The sequence below is a fragment of the Neopelma chrysocephalum genome, unplaced genomic scaffold, assembly GCF_003984885.1.
Source record: "Neopelma chrysocephalum unplaced genomic scaffold, ASM398488v2 Primary Assembly neopelma1_43, whole genome shotgun sequence".
Lineage (NCBI taxonomy): Eukaryota > Metazoa > Chordata > Aves > Passeriformes > Pipridae > Neopelma > Neopelma chrysocephalum.
Genome location: NW_020897702.1, coordinates 1849112 through 1872752, shown reverse-complemented (window position 1 = coordinate 1872752; position 23641 = coordinate 1849112). Strand labels below are relative to the sequence as shown.

General features: G+C 34.7%; 1 protein-coding gene across 1 annotated transcript in view; it reads left to right on the top strand.

The window, feature by feature from the left end:
• The window catches only part of NBEA (neurobeachin), a 451136-nt gene that overhangs the window by 266674 nt on the left and 160821 nt on the right, over positions 1–23641 (top strand). The window contains exon 39 of the mRNA XM_027677697.1: positions 17860–17984. Coding sequence (XP_027533498.1) covers positions 17860–17984 — 125 coding nt within the window. The remainder of the gene's footprint in view (positions 1–17859; positions 17985–23641) is intronic.

Below are 23641 nucleotides of genomic sequence, written 5' to 3'. Positions count from 1 at the left end.
TTGCTGTTGTATAGTTACTTTTGGCTGTAGAAAAATGTGGTGTCTATTGATCTAGATGGAAGCATTTGACTAGCAGTTTCCCTTCACTAAGAGTGAGTGTCATCTTTCAGCCATGATAAATGGTAACACTCTGGGTCAGCATAATTACTTGGTGCTGAAATGAACCTCCTGTACCCTTCTCCTCTCACATCAAGGAACCGCCATAATCATCTTTATCTGAAAGCCATGATTTACTGAACTAACCAGCCCCTTAATAAAGTCCTTTCCTCCCCTTCCCACAGTACGCACCCACATTAACTGTGGCTCTATACTATTATTGTAAAAACTAAGCTGTTCTGTTCTGAATTCACAAATAAGATTAATTTTTTTTCCCTAACCCGTGTCAGTTGACCTGGACCTGCAGGAGGCCGCTCTTGCAACACTCTTTTAATCTTAATGTTTAGTTTTTATGTAAAAAAAAAAGGAGAAATATTGAGGTGTTCATCGTTTTGATACACTGCTTTTTAAGTCTTGGAACCAAGTGTTATTAATGCACTCTTAAATTATTAGTGTACTGCAGTGAAAATTGCTGTATGAATTTATTGTCAGTAGTCCTTTAATTTTATGGAGTAATGTACACTCTGGATGTGATGTCTTTCAAGAACAGATGAGGATATCTTTTCACAATTTGCTACTAGAACAGCTTCATTTAAAATAATTTTGACACCTCATTTAATAGCAGTTTGATATGTAAGATTTTTTAAGCCATTTTTCTCTTTGCTTGTATGTCTAATAGGTGACAAATACGTTAGCAGAAATAAGAAAATAGTATTTATTGCTAGAGCAGAAAACTATGATGATTTGTATTGTTTGGCACCTTTTTAGTGGGGAATTTTCCATTTGTTATCAATATTTCATTAAAACTTTGTATCACGTTGTTGAAAATGGATTTGTGTTTACTTGCCAGTAGTATAATATGGCCCTGGGGTAATGACTTTTTGTTAAGTAATGTTAGTTAGAGAAAATCTGGCAATAGTTTTAGATCATTTTAAGACAGCTGTGAAGGGTTTGGATAAAGGTCGTTTTCAATGATTGTGCTTAGTTAAATAAATGTGAAGGGTTTTACAATGGGAATCTTGCTTTTCAGTATGCTGTCATAAATTTCCCCTTAACACATCTGGGAATATGAAGTAAAATGTAGTTGTTTCTGCCTTGAAGGCAATGTATTTTATACTTTCCTTGGCTTTGTTTGTTTTCCCCTTATAATGCTGTTTATTCACATAACTAGAGTTCAAAGGTTTTACTTTGTCATAAGTTAAATCTTCTATTCTCTGACAGTTTGTGGGACCCGCTGGATATAATTTTCAAGTGGTTGTAACTCGAAGATTTTTTTGCTGAGATTTAGTCGTTAAAAGTGTTAAAATTTCTGACAACTCAGCCTCTATTGTGACCCTGGTTCATTGCTTGCTCTCTCCCTTGGCCGCAGCTGGCCTCTTGCTGTTCACAGCTGAAAAGTGAAATCAATGCTGGGTCTAACAAAATGCAGATGAAAGCCATTCTGATCATATAGAGTCATTTCCCGTAATTTTATCAGCCTTCAGTTTCTTAAATGATCTCTGGAAATCGTTGTTTGTTCATGTGAATACAATATTGAATTTTGTGATAAAATGTCCTGTCTTTCTAAAAAGTAATACTTTCTTAAACATTAATAGTGATGTACAGCTCACATTGCCATAGCACAATCTTCTAAAATATCAGTCTGCTCCTTCCCCTGTTCCCTCCTGAAGGGAAGCCTGTCAAAGAGCTGCTGGCTGAATCCTGCCGACTTTGAGCCTTTGGAATCTTGCAAATTGAGATTTTTATGTTCTACAAGGCTCAGAGCTGGAAAGTAAGAACTCTTACCACGTGTCAATCCATATTTCCATTCATCTCACATCCTTTTTATTTTTATTTGAGCAAGATTGGTAGGAAAGCTATGTTGCAGTTAGAGGTGGCAGTGTATGATGTAGCTTAATGCTGCAAAGGTCACAGAACTACACTCAGTTTGATGGAAAACAGCCTTTCTCCTTATTTTAAATGGTTCCTGCTTTGATTACAGGCATTTATTATAATTATCAAGAGATTAGTCTGTTGTTATAGAATCCTTGTAATGGAACCATTTAAAAGGAATATAATGGTGGTTTATTGGATTTTGGAAAGGAAAAGAGAACAGATAAAGTGGTGGGTTTTAAATGGGTCAACTGCTGCCTTAAGCATACTGATTTTTTCCTTTTGTTAACTTCGTGTTTCTTTTTTCACAGTTGTCAGTTACATACTAAAGAAATCACTTTTTTCAAATTCTGAAGATATTTTATTTATAACATTTTCATTGCAGTCTAATCCCATGGAATTTAGTTGTCGTAGACATTCCTTCCAAAATGTTCTTACACTATACGAATCATAAAAAGTGTACTGTCTGACACAGCTGCTTTGTGATTTTGTTAATATCTTCATTGAATAATAGCAACAAAAAAGTATTTTTGATCAAAAATATGTGTAAAAGAAATTATGAATTCTGTATTTTATCAGTGCAGTGCAGCTAGGGTGATTTCTCTTTTATTTTAGTAGAATACCATAATATTAATGAAACCTAGTGAATTTCTTTCATGTTTGTATCAATTTCCCCTTCTTAATAGTGTACAGTTCTATTTACTGCACTTACTCCAAAAGAATAAATGTTAAGACTGTAAATCAGTCATCTTATTTAAATGTTACAGAATACTATTTGTGACCTTGCAGTGGATGCAAGACTGAGATGACACTGGAAAAAAAAAAAGCTCATAAACTTAGGGAGTTTTATATTAGAAGTTAGTTTATATTTCAAGACCTATGAATTTTGCAGTATGTGTAAGTATGTCTTATCCTTTGTATTAACACCTTCAAAGGTTACATTCTGCTAAAGAATAATTACAGAGCCTAAATCCTCCTGCTGAAAACATCATATGCTCATTAGCTGAGCAATGGCATGAGTTAGTGCTGCTGTTAACCTGGGGAAGAAAGTTAATTGACTCAAACTTAGTTGATATGGGTCTATTTAATAACAGTGGGAAATTAGCCCCTCAAAACAGTGAAAAACAATATAACAGAAAAGTACATGAACAGGATTACAAGTCTACTGTTTCAATATTTGTTGGCTGCCAACAGAGGAGGCCAGGAGAGGAGTGTAGTATTTCCCTAGATGACTTTGTCGTGATACTCCCCCAGCATATCCTCCCAGCTTTCAGCAAATTGTAGCTCAGGGACTTCCTGAACCAGAGGTGATATCAGTGAGTTTAATAACTTCTGGTGTTTTTTCTCCATCTGTGAAAGGAAATGTCTGATCCCTTTAAGAACTCATTTAAACTTCTGCTGTCCATGATAGTGTTGAGTTCCATACCTTGAGTATGTAGTGTGAGAAATTCACACAAAGTGCCCCGTTGTTTGCTTTGAACTTCTTGCTTGATAACTCTATGTTCTCACTAGGTCTTTTCTTATGAGAAATAGTGAGTCCTTGTTGCCGATTCACCATCTTGGTTCCATTCATAATATTAAATATCACTGTCACATCCTTCTCAGTTATGGCTCTGTTCTTTAGCTGTGGAGCTCTGAAATGGCCTTTTTCACCTTCCTGGAGGCTCTTCTAGCAGTCCGTATCTTATTCTGGAGCAGGTCTCTGTTAATCTTTCCCGCTGGAGCTATTTTATTTTGTTTAAAGCCAGAGAAAAGAGAATGATACACATATGTGCTTGCTTATGTCTCCTTCCCCATCCACTCTCCCTCCTGGATCTGTAATATGCCAGCCAGGTTGTGGCTTTATTGCCAATAGGAAGCCAACTGGTAAGGACTAAACTTACCTCTACCAAATCCACAGTCCTACACTGATTCAATATTTTCAAAAGGGGGAAAAAGCCTTGGATTCTGAACTGGGGTAATGTGGTGAGAAATGAGCCTGGTTCTGAGCCAGATTGTAATTCTATGGTTGTAGCCCTTTCATTCCCCATTCCAATTAGTGTTTTATGAACTAACATCATCAGAAAAGGCTGACAGTGTTCCATTCCATGAAACTTTGGTGATTCATGGGGAAAGCCTGCTGTGTCCACCATAGCTTTTCTTGTAAAATAATATTTATTCTCAGATAGAATCAGCTGTAATGGTCTAGGCAAAAATTATTATTCGTATGTATATTTGAGAGATAAACACTTCACTGGCAAAGCCTGAAAAAATAATTTTGATTTGCTGTCACAGGCTTTGAGTATCACTGGAAGATTGCAGGTGTCATGTTATATAGTGAATAGCATTCTGGTGCCTTTGGCTGTTGGTGTAGTTAGAGTGAATAGTGGTTCCTTCATTTTTTGATATACAATGTGCAAATTAAAAAAATACTTTGCATGCAAATATAACTTGAAAATGAGGGAGAGTGACTGTGATTCTTCCCCTTGTGGATACACCTTGAGCACTGAATGACACATAGCGATTCCTGGCCAGAAATGAATCTGGGGAGTAAGACTTCTCAAAGCAGGAAGAGATTCCTCTTCATCTTTCTACAAATTTCCATATAGTCCTAGTGCCGAGTCTACTGCTGCTTTAGGAGCATTATGACTGTATTATGCTCATTTTATTTTGTTGTTTTGGTATGCTGTCAATATTCTCCTATGGAGCAAAAGTAGAACACAGATTTTATTTTATTTCTTTCAAAATTTTTTATCTCACACCGGAAAGGCATTTAATATCAGAAAGAGCAATGGTCTAATCTGATTGTTTTTTTCCTGCTTAATTGCTGCAGTCAAATGAAGGTTTTGGAGATGTTCACTAAACAGTTTTTATAAATATTTGTAGTGAAAACGCCAAGTATCATAAATAAATGAGCTATTAGCAGCTCAACCAGCAATCCTCCATAATGTTTCCTGTTTTTCCCTTGTACTCTGAGTTTTTAGTGTTTCTTGTGAATCTGCTCTGAAGGCAGACTCTGAATGTTTTCATACCATCAGCCATTTGCGTGATGGCAGAGCAGAACCTAAGGGAAGAAATATCTGAGACTATGTGTTTGTGACTATTAAAACTCTAGCAAATTAGTGTCTGAGAAGAGTGTATTACTGAGAGTCGGTTCTGGATTTTGTGTTTCACTGAGTGTGAGATTTTTAGCGTGTTTCTTTTCTACTGCGTTAGCTGTGCTGAGGGCTACACAGGTATTTATGAGTTATCAGCACTGGGGTTTTGGTTGTGCAAGGACCAACAGTCCTGCTGCTGCCCAAAGGCTGGTTAGACAGCATCAAGACTTTCTATCAAGTAAACAAATTTTTGCAGGGGATACAATTATTAATAGGGAATAAGTTCTGAATCATACTGTTTCTCACTGCTCACCAAATCACTACAGTCAGAGATATACTGCAGTTGTTGTTAACGGTGGTTTTTTCATTACCAATCTGTTGAGTTATACTGCCTGTTTGGGAGATAATATTGCTCATATCAGGAATTAATTCATAACACAGCGTTGTAAGTGTGGTGGAAGGTAAAACTAGAGTATTTTCATAGAATTTTATGTAGACATGATGGTGCAGTGTCATTTTCCAAAGTTCTCCCTGAAGCTAAATAATGGAAGTATTACATATATTTTACAAGGGATAAGATAAATTGAAGCAGAATGCTTATTTGCTTTTAACAGGAACACATTTTTTTGTGTGCCTTTTTTCCCCCCAAAACCCCACAAGAAACTTTTGACAGAGTTACTGTTAAAGTAGAAAGATCTGTTCATTTCTTTTCCATAATTCAGCTTTACTGCTCCATGGGAGGATATTGCTATTAGAACAATAGTAGATCCAATATATTTTGTACCTTAGTTTGTATGTGCAGTTTGGAACCACATCACTAACTGCAGAAATTACAGAACATCTACAGAAAGACAAGGATGCTTCAAATCAATGATTACATGAGTATGACTAAAGCATTTTAACTTGGATGGTTTGGAAAAAGAAAGACTTATGGAAGGTCTTATTCTATAAATATCCATAGGCAAAACAATATAGAGTAAAGAACTAACTATTTTGTCTTCTGCTGATAGGACAAGGAGCCTTATGCTAGTTCGCTTAAACATTAGGAAATAAATAACAGCTCTTGAGCAATACAAAGTATAGGCCTGATGTGTGTATTCACTGACTTAGTCACATGTTGCCTTGGTTGCTTAAGTAAAGTCTATATACTAGACAAAAGCTACTCTAGGACTTAGAGTTATTTATTTAATTAAAAGTCCTGTAAGTCATGAGATGAAAATAAACTCTACAGTCATTTTCTATATAAAAGATTAATAATCTTTCTGAGTGATTTAGCAGCTCTTCCCACTGGTGTCAGTTTGTGCTACAGACAAGGGAAAAACCAGCTGTGTTTCCTGGCTGTCACACAGAATTGCCTAACAGATTAAATAGCTAATAGGAAGTAAAACATTAAAAAGTATATCGAGAATAATGGATTGTCAAATACTTTGCATGCAAAAATTCTTTAAAGCATATAATTCTTGTTTTCTTGGTTTTTCAAAACCCAGAAAAATAGAGATTTTATTTCAAGGCAGAAAACAAGGAAGTTGTAACTCGGTGTCACCTTTTTTTTTGGTCATGTCTCCTTCTTCTCCTGTGAGATTTTCGGAGCCCAAAATAAATCATTAGGTCATGCTGATATATTTTTTGATGTTTTATAGAAGACTGTTTCTATACTTCTGAAGAACCTCTTGACTGTCAGAAAGTATATATAGAAAAGTTTTGATTTACTTGCCAAGCTAGCTTTTTAGCTCTCACAAAAATTCCCAGGAACAAAAAAGTTTAAAGTTAAGATTACTTCAGTACTTATTTGATAGTATTGTAAACATGGTCTCTATTAAAAATTGTATAGCATTCATGGCCATGCCACTTGGCAAGTGTTTATTTCATCAATACAAGTTGCATTTGGGGATAGGAAAAACTGTTTATACTCTAGACAAGACATATCCACTAATTGGGCCAGCATGTCTTTGTTTCAGTTCTTAAGAACAATGTTAGGTTTAAAGCTAAATGTGTGCTTTCTCTTAACTTATGATGTACTTCTGGATGATACTTATGAGAAAGAGAAATCTGTCCCAAAAAAACTTTCAGGATGCGTAAAACTTCAAACTTCTCTAAATTTTGAATTCAGATACTTCCAATTACCAAACCTGAAACGGCATTTTGCAAAAATAATCATTCTGTTTAAACAGTGTATTATTAGACTTGCATTTTAATAAACAGCTCTGCATGATGTCAATTAAAACAATTGTCTACGTAAAACTTTATTATTTATTTGTTAGATTTTGATTACTGTTGCTAGGCCTGAAGGAAGCTAATTATTTCATCTCAATGCCAGGTTTATAAGTTAGCTGTCTTTAAACAGTTGCAGCTTGAATAATTTATCAAGGTTTGAAACAGTAATTCATTATGGTTTTTTAAGAAATAGTATATATAAAAAATAAAGCTGTGTGTCTTAGTTTTAGAATAACACTTTAAAATATTTAGCTAAAACATTTTCTCTTTCTTCTAATTAAAGATTTTGAGAGACTAAGTTTCTATTCCTGGATGCCACAGCCTTTGAGCCATGACTTACAAACAGGAGTAACTAATGAGACAAGTCCTAGCTGTCTACCTCAACCATGCTGTTTCTGTTAAAAGCACAGCTCTAGATTTTTTTGTTAAATCATTGCTGGTTTGTCTTGAAACTGGACTGTAGTTTGTATGCTCAGTAACTTCTTCAGGAGTTCTTTCACAAGAAATTCAAACACCTTAATCTGTGCATCTGGAATGGAGCAGACACTTGGGACAGCATCCTCATCAGCAGTCACATATGTTATCCCTACTTAAAAGTCTGAGCCTTTAGTGTTTGACCTTTAAGTAAGCTAATGAGGCACCAAAGTTTTCAAGAGCTTCAACATGCTCTTTTACTTTGGATGCCCACTTTGCAATCTGGAAACTGTTTTTTCAGTTTTCCAGGCAAACTAGCCCAAACTGAACCAAATTTTAGCTACTGTTTAACTCTTCTAGAGTTGCAGACAAGTCATAAAAGCTCAGATTTTTTTTTAGAAGCTAGGACCCTGCTGTCCCTACATATATTTTTAATATGATAGATAAGATTTGAAATACAAAGTAAATTGTTTTTCTTGTAAAATGTTCCTGCTTCATCAGAACATTATCAAAATCTCAGAACTTCTGCATTGTGCTGATGTAGACTGTATGGGGGTGACATTAAAAACAAGGGAGGGATCTCAACCTCCAGCTTTGTTTATTGGAGTTTCTTAATGCAGTGGTATTATTGTCATTCAGAATTCAATGGGAAAATGGATTGTTATATTTTGTTTGGGTTTTTTTTAATTTCTCTTCAGAAAAGGTAGAAAGAACTATCTAAAGAATCTAGCTGTGTTCATTCCACTCAGGAGCAAAATATCCTATCATCTACATAAGAAGAGTAGTTGGTACTCATACAGGAGGCAAAGGAAGAAGGATCTCTATGAGATTTGAATTAAATTGTTCTTTCAGTCTTTCCTTTTCAGTATTACAGCTGAACCAAGCAAATAATACTATAAGACCTCATACAGGCAAGTGTTGTTTTTGGGGGAGTTGAGATTGGGGGTGTTGTTTTGGGGGGGTTAACTAATTTCTCTGCAAGAAATGAGTCAGACAACAAAATGCTATACTAGAGTCAAAACATATCTACAAGAAAGAGTTATCTTACTTTCCAGTGGTCATAACACCAGTTTATTTGGTTTTTGTGCAACCATTGTTCACCTTCCCCAGACAGAATTGAGTCCCTATGCTTGCTCAAGGGCACTTTCATGTTTGTGGTTGAAAAGCTGAACAGAAATAGCGATCTATATTATCAGATGAATCCTGTCTACAGAGTTGTTGCTGGAAGAATATTTATTTGAAGCTCAAGGAATGAACTACAGTTGAATACTTGATTTAAACAAACAAACAAACAAAACTTAATTCTGTAATTATTTTAGGTAGTATCGTAAGGACTGTATTTATTAAAGTTAACTTTGTTCAAAAAACAGTATCCTTATGGCAAAATTAATAGTTGTCCTAAAACTTTTTCCATTTAAGTTATTAAATCACTATTTCACTGTGTTAAAATTAAGATAAAGAAGTTATGTTCTGAGATGCTTATCTGATTTTTTATGGATTATAGCTGTAAAATCACAGAATACTTTCCAGACAATTTTGACAGAAAGTCATATTATTTCATGAGAACTTCTGGTTCTGTGTTCAGAAGACACACACTACTATTTTTCTTTTCATTTGACACATAATGTGCTTAAGAAACAAAATAATATTGCTACCAGCAGGTGATATGCTTGTAAAAACAGCAGAAGAATTGAATGGAAATTTTGTTTTAAAACCCATTTAAATCAGAAAATATTATTTTGATCAAATCTTCCGGTAAAAAATTATGACGTTGTAAGTTCCCCATGAAAATGCCTGATTTTTTTCTCTGTCATTTTTCTAAATTGATAAGTTCTCCAAATTTTTTTTTCATGTTGTATTTCCTAACAGCAGGAGTGTGTAAGCTAATGTCATGGTGGCTATTTCAGATGTGATAGCAAACTCAGTACTCAAAATGTAAAATAAATGGATTTTTTTTTCTTGAAATTGGGTGATCATTTGCTAGATCAAGTTTTGTGTCAGTGAACCTTTGAGATATTTCTACATTTTGAATAAGAAAAGCTGCACATTTAGCATAGAATACATCGTACTTAATTTTAGCCATTTACAATTATACTTCTAGTCTAAGCCATTCTATCTGTCTCTTTTTTGCAGTCATTTAAGAAAGGCAGAGGCAACCCCAATACACTATTTATTCCATCTTGGAGTTTGTTATGCTGTGGCATCATGGTAGTACTTATGAAATCTTACTAAGTGCCCATTGTGCTGAGATAGCATGACATTAAAAAAGTATTAAAAATAAAAATATTCTAAACCACTCTATGTTCTTTCAAGGTATTTTCCAAAAGTGAATTTTACCCAAATTTTCATTTATCGGAAACTATAAAATGGCTTTTTGGGCTTTGGGGGGTTTGTTTCTTCTTATTTTGGAGTGATGGTAAGACGTTCTGAAATAGAATAAAGGTTCCAAATCAGACATCTGAGTTAAGCCACAGAGTATTGTTCCAACCACGTTCTCTTTTTTTTTTTTTTTTAAGATAGTATGTCTTAATTTTAACCTTAAAATTTACTTCTAGGAGTACAATTTATTATTCCTAGAATTTGGTGCAGTTGCATTCAGTTGTTACTGATATTTTGTTACGAAAAACTCTTTGTGATGCTGGTAAGTCAAACACTGACAATTTATATATCCACTTTTTATGTTGCCTCATTTTTCATTCAATGCCATTGGATTAACTAAAAGAAACTGAGGATATAGCTTTAGGAAATTGTATTGTTTCATTTAGCTATACTACATGTCATTTGTCCTACCGTTGCCCATTAATATTTGGGTAGATTTGTCAAATTTATCTTACATTACTTGAAATTTATGTTAAATCAATTTAATAATTTTAAAATTTCTACTTACCTTTAGTTTTATTTTGTAGACATTTGAGTTATTTTCATTTCCATTGCTGTTTTTAAGATGTACATAGCTTTTTTTCTCTTTTTTTTCCCCCGCATATAGCTTTTTGCATGGTTAGTCTTATTTCCCTAGAACTACTGCTTCTTGGTATAAGTTTACTACTATTTAATAATATATCAGCCATTCCAGATTTAACATCTCATTCTAAGCTTTATAAATAATCTACGCAATCAGTAAATTGTTAGTCCTTGTTTGTTTGTATATTCATTATCAGTTTGTTCCTTCAGACTCTATGTAATATATTAAAAGCCACAATCTCAGGAATTAACTGCCTCATAAGTTTGTGGTTTAAGTACTACCATAGCTAAAAGAAACATCCCTATTTCCACAGCCTCCCTTTCACATCTACTGATATTACTCTCCTTTCTAACATCTCCTTTAACTGAAGATTAATACAAATGGAGGGATTTCTGTTTCCAGCTTTCCCTTTCTAGTTTTTGTCTTTTGAGCCTCAGAGTCCTCAATTTTTTCACCAAAATTAAGTCACAGAAGTTTCTGGAGCTGGAGAGTTTCATTAAGAATGTGTATTAACTATACCTTTTCCGAGTCCCTTAAGAAGAAAATAAAAGCTGTATAAAACACTCCCTCTTTTCTGGCAAGGATGTTGCCCTTTAAAACAGTTCTTAGAAAATTCCGCTCCATGAATTTGGTGGATGTCTAATCGATAGTCATCTTCTGATATTTTTTGCTCTCTTTTCATTTGTAGCCAATTCTCTGTTCTCTCAGCTTTGTCCTTCATTATTAATGCAAGACCATTAGTAACATAATCATAGGAGAGAATCTGTGTCGGCAGTTTTCCTTCTGCTTTTCGAAGGTGACTCCTCTGCTCCTATTCTGATGATCTGTGGTAGTATTTGCTGTTACTTTGAGTTCCTCTGTGCTCTATTTCACCCTTATTTCAAAGTCCACATGGAAACCCTTCCCCTCCACCCAAACCACACAAAGCAACAACACACAAATACCAATCTCTGTAAAAGTTTGCAGGTTTATGAATTGCAGCCATCCTTCACAGGTGTAAACAATTCAAAACTTTTTATTTCCTCTTTTAAAAACTTTAGCTATCCCACAATCTCCACAGGGAAACCTGTGGGTCAACTGGTACGTAATCTGCTGGTGACTTGTGCTGCATATATTACTAATTGTGTTGAAATGAACTATTTCCCCCTTTTTCTGTTCATGAAGTAATCACAGAACCCCACAGATCAGCCCGAAACTTCACAGATTTCTAGAGTTCACTGCCTTAAACAAAACTAGCTCAAATTCACAAGTCTCAAAGTATTATAGAATATCTAATAGGTATTCTTGATAACCCACTATTCATCCATTTATCCATGCATGATTGACATGGATTTATTTCTCATCCCATCCGTTTCCACATTTGTTTCTCTTCCACTAGTTTCCATGGTCACTGCATTTCTTCTCACATTTCTATTCCTTTACTACTTCTCCATTTTTTCCTGCTCAGTGCTGCTTTTTCTTCACCATTCAATAATTGCATTTCAAACCTTTTATGGTTTTCCATTTTCCAGATGATGAAAAGTATTCCTAGAAGAAACCTTTTAATCTGTCCTTCTGTTCCATTCCTGCTCCAGTGTAATTATTCCAATTAATATTATCTGTTGGTTAGACCCTATAACTTTTCTAATTCCTCATTGCCTAACTCTAGACTTTTCTATCAAATCCTTTTTTCATTTTTAGGGCTCTGACTTCATCTACATTCCTCCTCAAATTCCACCAGTCATTCCTGTCTGATGTATCTTCTCATTTTAATTTTTCACGTTTTGGCAGCCCTAAAAAGGAGGTACAAAAATACCTCTCATCTCCCCTGACAATTCTGAATTTTATTTGTTTGGTATTATTCTTATTTTTCAGTATTTCTAGTTTTTATTCCGGGATTCTCTAGCATACCCTTTGGAAAAAAGAAAAATGTAGCTCTGTAATTTTTGTAACTTAAAAAATCTTTTTATGTGTGTGTGTGGAGTAACTACTGGAGTAACTATTAGGTTAATTGATGTTTCTGATATTTGTTTCTATTAATGTACAACAAGGCTTTTCTTTTAGCCATTACAATGTGGAATGTTATATTTGCATGCTTGTCTCATCATCTTGATAAAATCAGCAAATACTGTGTCTGATTCAAGCAGAGTCAGAAAAACCTTCCCTCTAAAACAGTGACTGTATATTGCTATACCACTTCTGAACAGTGTTGGCTCCTTTGTTGTTACAGAAGATTTTTGCTACTTGAATCTTCTGGCAAATAGGTTTAAGTATGGGCTTGTACTTTTTAACTGTTACAAATATTGGATAAGTAATAATTTGTATTTTTTGTGGTTTAAGTTTTCTTTTACTCACTTTTTTTTAATGTCACAGATTTTCTGGTCTTTATGTTATCTTAGGGAAATGCTGTATACTTTCCAAATATACTTTATTTTTCTCATTTCCAAAACACAGAATTTCACGCTGTGACAAGAATTGTTTTTCCTTTTCAAAATATGTAACATAAAAAGCAACCAGGACTAATTCTTGAAATTATAGATCATCAATTCCTTGCCTATTCTATGCGGTTTCCCAGTATTACAAAGACTATGGATTCTCTGAGATCCTTCCAGTTCTGTGACCCACCTCTTTTTCAAAACAACTTTTTCCCCTCCCCCCTATGCCTGCAGGCTTGTTCCTCTTCATTAACATACTCAAACTTAATCTCTTCCATCTGGCAGCCCCTCCTTTGGTCTGCAGTCTGAGGATCTTTTATAGACATTTGTGCTGCTACTCTGCACTGTTCATATTTGCCTCTAGTTGCTGTAGCTATAGGTGACATATAGCAAATTGCATTTGTACATGAACAGGGACTGGGTTTCACAGCCGTGAAGCTGCTGTCACGGATGCTGGCTGCCCACAGGGTGGACAAAGACCTGCTGTTTAGGACAGCTAGTATTCATAAGTTAAAGAAACAAACCATTCCCATACACTTAATTGCAGCAATGGCCATAGGAGTTAGCAGAAAATCTTTTCAAAAGTTGTCTTTCAAATGTTCAGGCTATGGAGATGTTGTGAAAAGGTAGGAAGACCTTTGCTGACATTCCTCTTAGTTGTTTTGATGGCAGAGCACTTCACAATTTCTCCTCCAAGAGGGTAGTTGAGCTACCTGAAACACTTTAGTCTATCTTGATAATCTTTGTCCCTAGATATATGGAAGAGGTGTTTGGTATTATTTTAAGATTATTGTATAGAATTCTGGGCAGAATTCTTGGGAGACTTCAAAGCTGTTTGCTCTAAATTGTCAAAGTCCACCTTGACTACCTAACACCGCTTTGCCTTTCCATCCCATGCTGGCCTTTAACAAGAAAAATGTTGTTTGAAGGAGGAGAACATATACATCGAGCAACCAATGATGACAGTGGCAGTGAAACAGAATTTGTAACCCTCCAGTAATTGTAGTAAAATAGGGCTTGTTCCATTAAAACATGTACTTTCTTTGTCTGTAGTAACTACATGAAATACTGCACATCTGAAATTTGGTATTAAGTTGCTGCATGCACACTGTTCCAAATAAAATTTTTCATTGTTAGTAACCTTGTAATATAACTATTTTTATGCCAGTCCTCATTATGATGAGAAAGGTTTATATTGGATGATACTATAGTTTATAATGAAATTATCTTGACAGTTAAACTCATGATGTGGACTTCCTTGAGTCATGTGTTTTAGGGTGCATTTTAAATAACTGTTCAGTTGAAGTGATATAGATATATTTCTTTTTTCTTTTCTAAAGTCTGTAGAAATAGCTCAGGAATGATATTATAAACTTTTAGTTCTTAAAAAAAATTCATTACAGTGTGCTTAATATGCACTTCTTCCTTCAAACAAGCCTGATTCAAAATGTCACTTAACTGGTATAAGATATGGAGCAATGAGAAATTACATATAATCTAGTTGGCTGTAGAAATAAGGATTATTAATAATATACATTATTAAGTAAAGTAAAGCTTATTGAAATATTGTACTTGTCACAGAAATAAATTACTAAAATTACTTTATTTAGTCAAGTCACTTCTAGGAAAAATGAATTGTAGCAGAAAGAGATATGGGTGATTTGCAGACGTGCTCTCTTCTAGGACTGAATTGTGCCTAGTACATAATAAGAAATGTACTTCTGCTGATTTACAGCCATCATTTAGAACTACCTAGTAGCTACCTAAAGTCCTGAAAAATCTTAAAGCCTAAATAATATTCACAGGATTAGAATATAAGTATTTCTGAAGCACTGTAATTTATGGGCTAGACAATTTAACACTGTTTCAGTCCATAGCGCTGCGCTTTTAAAGCAGGCTAAATTCTTAGTTTTAGGCTGGAACTTGTGGTTACAGTCTTCTACTTACTAGTATTTTTTATCTAATCCAGAGATGTAATAATATAACTTTTTAGGAAAATCCCACAAATTTTTCTGTCTATAATGCAGGTGATGAAACTCAACCATTCAAAACTTTCCATAAGTATAGCCATCAGTTTTTCAGGTGTCTGCTCTCTTTCTAAAACAATGTAGGAGAAGTATCTTGTCTTTTTATTAAAGATGTTGCTCAAAGAGTCAAAAATAAATCTTAGAGTAATTAGTTAAGATTCAGAAACCTTTTCTTTAGGGTTGAGATACCACCTTCTAGTATCTGGAAGTATGTAATAACATTGTAGGATAGACTTTTATAGAAAACTGTGGGAAGAAATTTCCATTCTGTTTTAAAAGGCCATATATATAATTTGTGATTAGGAATAATGTTTGTGTTCTGTTTTCTCAAAATTTTAATTTTGCACTATTATTATGCATTTCAAACTTCAAATAGAATTAATCCTCTGACAATTAAATCACTTCTATACTTAGCACTTCATTAAAATAGTGGCTTTAAAATCTGGTTTACTTTCAGCTGAGAATATACAGTATTCTTCAGACTGATCGGTCAAAGTAATGGATTACCAAATTAAACACAAAACAAATTAAAAATGTAGTTTTTTTAGTCTTTGAATATTTCTTAATTTCATAAAAAGGTTTTTTACATAGTCGTATCATTCTTATCAACCTAAGAGTCTTTTTTATTATTACTGTCAAGACACATGCCATTTCAGAGAACTCTTGTGTTGAAAAGAGTTTCATTAGTATCTTTACTCCCGTTCCATTATGACTTACTCTTAAATGGAAATAAAAAGGGAAAGTTTCTTGCCTTTCAAAAAAATCACTATGATAAGAAGCCTTTAGTATTATCTTTGATATCATCAGTTTAAAATACAGACAGAGAGTGCACAAGGAGACTTTCAACTTTGCCTTTTAAACCATGGGGCAGTTGTCTGCCCATTTTTTTATTCATAACACATGAGAGTCAAGAGGATTTAACAGTCACAATAAAATTACTCAGTGCTCAGCCTAGGAGGAGAAATTATGGACTCATACTTCAGACTAACACATCTGTGAGGAAAAACTGTATTATAACACAAAACCAAAGTAAGCTATTTTACTTACCAAAGATAATTGGTACTCAAGATGGCAAGATAGTTCTATAGGACACAGGCTAGGCCATTAATACTGCATCTTCCCACCTGGGAGCTCAGAGGCACTGCTTCAGCTTTACACAAGGTGCTCTGAATTGCTCTCAGAGTGGAAGCAGCTCCCACTGAACTCCTGAAGTTGCCTCCTCACTGCTTTTAAATAAGTAAAAGGCCTGTTCTGCAAGGCAGCAGTGAAAGTATGACCTTCACACAAATTCAAGAAGCATATAGTGAAAATGCTCTTCAGAATGCAAAAGCCACCAACATTGACTAAAAATTATGATGTGCTGCATCTGAAAGTTTATGAGTGGCTGGAAGTTAGGCTGCTAGATCCACTCCCCTTGGTGCTCTGCCCTCCAGAACTGATCCAGGTATCATTAGTGGTAAAGTTGGATAGTAACTCGTGAAAGCATTTAAAAAAGTGGTTAACTGGACTGTAAAAAAAGAAAAGGTCTGTTGTACCTTGACATATTTCTTCCTTTCCTCTGGAAGTGGCTACCGGCACATAGCTTCTCAAAATTAAGGCTATATAGAAAACAGTGGCTGAAGTAATACCTAGAAAAATCCAGCAAAGATATAGCCCTTATTCATGAGCAAAAAACTTTTCTCCTTTTTTTTTTTTAATTTGCCTTTTGACCATGCACCTCCAGGGTATTTCTGTATTGCAGATAGATGGAAAATTACTGGTTCAAAGCAGTGGTTCCCTAGTTATGGTCTGCAAGGTCATGATCTGCAGAATAATTTTAAGGATATAGTGTTTAATTATGAGTTTGATGATAAGGATGCATCCACAAACATTTTGGGTGATCCAAAACATGTTCAAAATTTCGGTTTAAAATACAGCTTTGCCCAAATATCTTATAAAAACATGCAGAAGGTTTGTGTTGGTAAGGTCAAGAAGTCATCTTAAAGTGGAGCTGGTCATTTTGTTAGAACCAAAGTCAAATACCAGATGATCATACACGTGTATGTTTTGACTTTAATGTAGATTAACAATGGTTTGTATCACTCTACAGGAGTTTAATATACTTCTTAATATAAAAGGCAATGTAACACAAAGATGGCCATGGTTCTTAATGGCTTGTATTAGCTGGAAGCTATAAAATTATCCTAGTACTCTGTTAGAGCTGGAATAATAATTTACCAAGACAATTACCACATGGTGGAACTTTTTGCTGCTCTAATTCAGTGTTATTAATAATGAATAAAATTGCAATTTTCTCAGGTTGCTAGGGGCAGTAGGGAATTATTTCAATGAATATTTCAGCACATTAGTTTAATCATAGTTCACAAAATTCAAGTGGGCAATATTTTATACTTCTAAGTTCAGTCTGCTAAGGGACCATAGTCATTAAATTGCAAACTATTTGCACTGAGGTCCATTCTATGATTTACTAGCCTTGTTAAAAACACTGTAAAAGAAAGCAAGCTGTGCCATTAATACTTGTAATTTGATGCTGCATTTGTTAATGGGCTCAGTGTGATTAATGTTTTTAGCAGCGGGCAGAACATTTTGAGACAGGCAGTGCTGGGGCTTATAATATATAAATGCATGTAAAGAAGTGCTAGAATATTGTAAGTTTTAGTAATAAATGGTTTTTAAAGATTGTATACCCGAAATGGAAAAGCAGCAGTGAAATTATACTGTAATGCATGTAAATACAGTTCAAGCCGTGGTAGGTGCTGATGTGTGTGTTCTTTATTTTCTAGCCAACTGCATGACTTCTGGCGCTTGGATTACTGGGAAGATGATTTGCGCCGACGGAGGCGATTTGTTCGTAATGCTTTTGGGTCTACTCATGCTGATGCTCTCCTAAAAGCTGCTGTGGAATATGGTCAGTATTAGCTCATGCTTAAAAATATAGCTCATGATGTTTTCTTGATGTCTATGAATCCCTGAGAATCATGTCCCTTCTTTTATAGTGACAGTGCTGAGAATTCCTAGGACAACATATTCTTAGAAAAGTAATTCTTTCAATTCTTACGCTGTAATGAACCAGAAGGCTTGAGCTTGTGGGCTGTTAAATTCTCTGATCCCCAAGGGATTCACATAATACTTCTCCAGCGTTCCCAGACACTAATTTTGAGACACTGGTAAAAGCAACTAACTTGTCTCTCCAGAGTGACTGAACAAAATTTTAGGTCATCAAACTAACATATCATAACAGTTCCACTGGAGACCTTTCATGAATGAGGAATTAAAAATATCAGAATTTTTATCCTGGCATGCATAATTTCAGACAAAAGTATTTTTTTCCTGCAAATCATGAAATGTGTAAGAACATGTTTAAAATAATTATTTTTAAGGATAACTTGTGATTTGAGTAGTGAACTGACTACATAGAAGCTTCAGTCTAGGAACTGAAGAATTAGATGGTGTTTGATTTTCATGGAGATGTAGATGAAGTATAAAAGAGGAACAAGGAACATGCTTACAAATTCCCTTATATCATCTGCAAGTTCATATGTTAGTGACTTCTGTACAGCAGACTGAGTCTGAATACTCAAAAAATCTAAAGCAAATTTATTTCTTACATTTGAGCTGGCGAAGCTCTCTAACATATCAAAGACAGGAGTTTTTTAAAGAATATTAAGATGGTTTTCTGTCCTTTTTTTTTTAATCTATAATGCTGAAAAGAAAATACTATGATTTGTTAGCATTTAGGAGTAAAAAATGGAAGTAATCATTCACAAAGCAAGTTGAACCTTTCAGCTGATGTGTAGCCAAAGGCTAATGTTGCCAGAAGTTCTGAATATGATAGATATAAAGCTAACTCTGTGTGACCTACACATTTCACCAACTTTGCAGTTGTTGAAGCAAATAGTTGGGATTCAAACAAGCTTAGACATATGAATTAATATCTGTGTGTGCAGGTATACTAGCAAGTGTAACTTAATACTTATTTAAACACAAAGGCTATCATGTGCAGGACTTCAAGTCATAAACTGCTCATGAGTTGGGTTAAGGAAGCCATTTCCCCAAGTGGTATGTAGTATTTCATATTTGACAAAGGGTTATTTTCTCCACATTCTTCTCAAACATCAAAATAGAGATTTTATGAGAGGCAGGTACAAAACTGTGCTAATTTCTGTGCTGCTTTTGAAAGGCAAATAATCATCAAAAGCACAGACTTTATATAACACCTGTTAGTGCATTCGCATACAGGAAGATTAAACCTCAGGTGTGTACACAGGTGGTGCACATCAAACTTAGTGGTGAATAAAAATTACAATAGACTGAAGTTTGCAGAATTAAAATAAATAATTCTAGCTTTTCTCATATCTATTAAAATTAACATGGAATTTTAAACCAGCATGCATTGAAGTTATAATTCATGGTTTCTATCTAGATGTACTTACTTTTCAGAGGCTTAAGCTTTTGGATTTTAATACTGAAACTTTTAGCTGACCTTTTTCTGTGAGAAAACATCCTTAACACTGATGTTATTTTTATGCCTCTTGGTGTTACTAATGAGTTGAATAATTCATGAGGTTGTCATGTGAAAAGGATTTGGTGCAGTTTGATGTACTTTTAGCCTCTGGTGTTGGAATCTGATTAATAAAGAGCTAGAGGCAGATTTCTTTTTTTTCCATAGGGTTTAACATTCATTGTGGTTGGGGTTTTTTATTGGCTTTGTTTTGGTAATTTTATTTGGAACAGTTTGATAGTAAAATGCCCCTAGCTTTTAAAACTGAGCATATCACACTACAGAAAGAATTTAAAGCATTTTAAAAAAATCATACTGCATAGTTTTCCAGTAACAGATTTTATTTCCTGACCTCAGATACTTTGTTTTTGAGAAATAAAGTATTCATCAAAGCAAAATTTGTTTGGCTTTTGTTTCAATTTTTCATCTTGACTGATACCTCTAGTACAAGTAATGCTATTTTGAGTATCAGTAAAATAGTGAAAACATCTTAGAAGTTTTTGTTATCTACATTGACTGTCAGTTATCATTTAGGATTCTGTGCATAAATATTGCAATGGAGGAATGTTAAGTCAAAGCCTAAGTCAGCAAGCTTCTCAGTGTCTACGATCAAAGGCATCAACTTAAATAGGTCTGATCAGGCATTGCAGAAGAGGGCAGGCAGTTTCAGCTGAGCAAAAATCACAGAGCAAAGATGACAAAATTAATCAGTCATTTCTTTGGCAGTAAATAATAAGATATGCTGAGGATTGCAGATGAGAGAATTTCGAGATTCCTTGGAGATGTGCCTGCTTAACACCTGATTTATCTGAGCTTGTGCAGCCATCAAGATATGACCTTGATAAATAAAAAAGTGCTTTACAGCTACTCTAGTATTAAATCAGAGTCAATGTTGCATGTATGGATACTGTAATTGTATAATATTTGCTATCATCAAGGAATAGAAGAGTCTTGGAAATTAAAACTATGTCTATGATCTACATGTTTGTTTTAAAGAAGTAATAAAAAAGGGTAAATTCTACCTTGAAATGCTTAAAAAAATATGTTAATTTTAGCTAATAGTGACTTCTTTCTGTAGGAAACATGCTATGTTATCTCCTCCTGGAAAATAATATTATCTCAAAAAAATTCTGCTACAGTGAAGTTTCTATTTAACTACAGTCTGTTAGTTAACTCTGTATGCGTGTTTGGATGTCCATCTTTTATAAAATATAATATGCGTACATATTTGTATATGTGTGTGCATATGCATACATATGAATATATGTTCAAAGTACCTGACAAGTAAAAAATATTTCAATGGGGAATTATGACATATTTCTATGGCTGTATAAAACTGTGTGAAAAATTATAGTTTATTCTTATGGCTATATACTTAGCTGTCCTTAGAGATTGTATGTATGTCAGAGTCATAGCAACATTTTCCTTTGGGATTAGTCTGCTCCATTTCTAAGAATTTGATATTAGGCATTGGATTTGTTTGCAATCTCTTAAAATTACTTTCATACCCAGATTTAAAATGAAGGCATAATTAGTTCAGCATTGTATCTGCTGTGCCCTTTCACTTTAGTTAAATTCTTACTTGAATCGAAATATAGATTCATTTCTTCCTTGTGTGACACTAAAGGGATGCTACTTAGTGGAGTATCAAAGTGCGAGCTGTAATAGGATTTTTAACTACCTGGAAATTTTTAGTAGAGTTTTAATTTTGTAGTGTCAGTAACTTAAACAGTTCTTATTCTAAGTTTAGATGGAATTTCAATATAATTGATTAAATTGTAGACTGAAAAGAAAGAAAGAAAACAGAAAAGATTGTATAAATTATTGTAAACTCTACTTTTCCTCTCCAAATTTTGCTGCAGTAGATACGTGAAATATGCAGATATGACCCACAGGTCTTCTGTACATCTGGTGAAAGAACTGTCTCTTCGAGTTAATCACCTTAACAGTTTACAGTCATTGGAGATTAGTATAGAAGAGACACTACTGTACCACCCTGCCAGTAAGACAGAATACAGGTCCATGAAGGTCAACTTAAGAGCAAAGTAGTTACTTTATTAAGCTTTGATCCTTCAGTCTTTAAAGACTGTGGTCTACAAACAATTTGTATATAGATGGAGTACAAGAAAGGCCACATTTTCTAGACTACGCTGTAGAAAATGGACATGAACTCAGTGCCCGTGTTCTAAACATACATGTGTGAGCTGGTCAAATATATCTAGTGTCTGTGCTCAAGAACATTTAGCCTTTTAAGCTGATTATCATGACAGATCCTAAATGCTTAGAATGGAAAAAAAAAAAAAGGCCTTCATAATGTAATATGTAATACATTCAGGTTTTGAAACAAAGCTACATATGTTTTATATGTGCAATATAGCCACATATGGCTTTTGAACTTGCATATTTTAAGATGCTTATTCCACTATGTGTTTGGACATCTAATTAGCAATCTTATTTCAAAGGCGGTTCTAGCTGAAGCGGACTGCAGATGGCTCCTTCTGGGACTTGTCTTTAGTGTTGTAAGCTTCACCAAAATACTGTGTGTGCTTATCATCAGAAATATGGTCTCATTACACAAACGGAATTAAAAAGCATCAGGTTTGGAAATCTGAAATGTTCAGAAACATTGGAACATTTGTAAATCTGAAATCTATTTTCATGATAGCTGATGAATTTTGATGGACCATCAAAGATTCCTTCAGGCTTCTGAAGGACTTAAATTCCCAGAACATTTAGTTTCACACAAGTGCTACCTTAAAAGAAAGTCTGTGTGGGTTCCCTGCTATGAAACTGGGGAGCTGAAATACATGGGAACCCATACTCAAACCCCTACTCTTCAGAATGAAGTATCTGGGTGTCTCAGGGACCCTAAAGGAAGAATCAATTATTTTGAGGTCCTCAATGTTAGAGAAATGTCTCAAGATGAACTTTCAGAAACTCTAGCTCTAGAGCAACCCCTCAGCGCTCAGAAGTCCAAAGCAGTTGACTCCCACAGCTTCTGAGTTCTATCTCATGAACTGCTGGGCTCCCTACCTTCTGCAGACAGTATTAGAAGACGATAGAGGGAGGAGTGTCCAGAGAAACTGTTAAGAAGTAGTTTCATTTGGTATGCACCAAATGTTGTTCTAGAAAGTTAATAAATAATAAATAATAATAATGGCCAGTCTTTGCAAACGAAGATTTGGGGAAAGGTCTTTTACCTTTCCAGCCTGCGCAATGGATTTTTTTTTTAGGTGAGACACAGCATGCGCTGAACTGAGCCCACCCTTTAATCCTAAGGTTCATCTGCCGGGGCCAAGCAAGCTTGGACGATGGCAGTGAGGTCCTCAGGACGTAGGTTTGTTTAGAGTGACCTTCTCATAGATGGATGGCCTCACAGGGCTAACGGGCTCCATCTGCCCGGGGGGACTGGGATTCGAACCTGGGTCGCAGCGGTGAGAGTCCCACATGCTAACCACTAGGCCACCAGGGGTCCCCAGTCTAGAAAGTTAAGTCAGTGTTTTACAAACATACTTACCTGACAATTTCACCTGATATTTGAAGAAATCATAATGTCCCATGAACTGGAGATGCTCAATTTCATCATCTCTATTCAGAAACTGTGTTGTAAAATCAAACACCTTATTCTAGGAAGTCTGAATGTCCACCTAGAAGCTAGTCTTCATTTCCCTCCTGCATTTTAAGTTTTACACTTTGATTTATTAGACTGTTGACACTAATGACATTGCTAATAACCTAGAGGTGTCTTTTGTCAGTGAAAATACCACTGTTGTTTACGGTAAATTCAAGACTGTCTGTCAAAGTTACCGCATAATTTTATATATCTGAAAAAGTTAGTTTACTTTTTCTCAGAGTCATAAAGATCTCAGACTTCATTGTCTTCACCCTGTCTTTTTTCTGTGCTTATTGAAAATGCCTCATGTATTTCCAGAACAATTTCAACAACACTGATTTCAGAATCATCTATAAGAAAAAAATATATTTTTTCATTAACTGATTCCAAACTGAAAGCAAGTTGAAGACAACTGACACTGGATCATCACTTATCATAGTTTTGCTAGCAG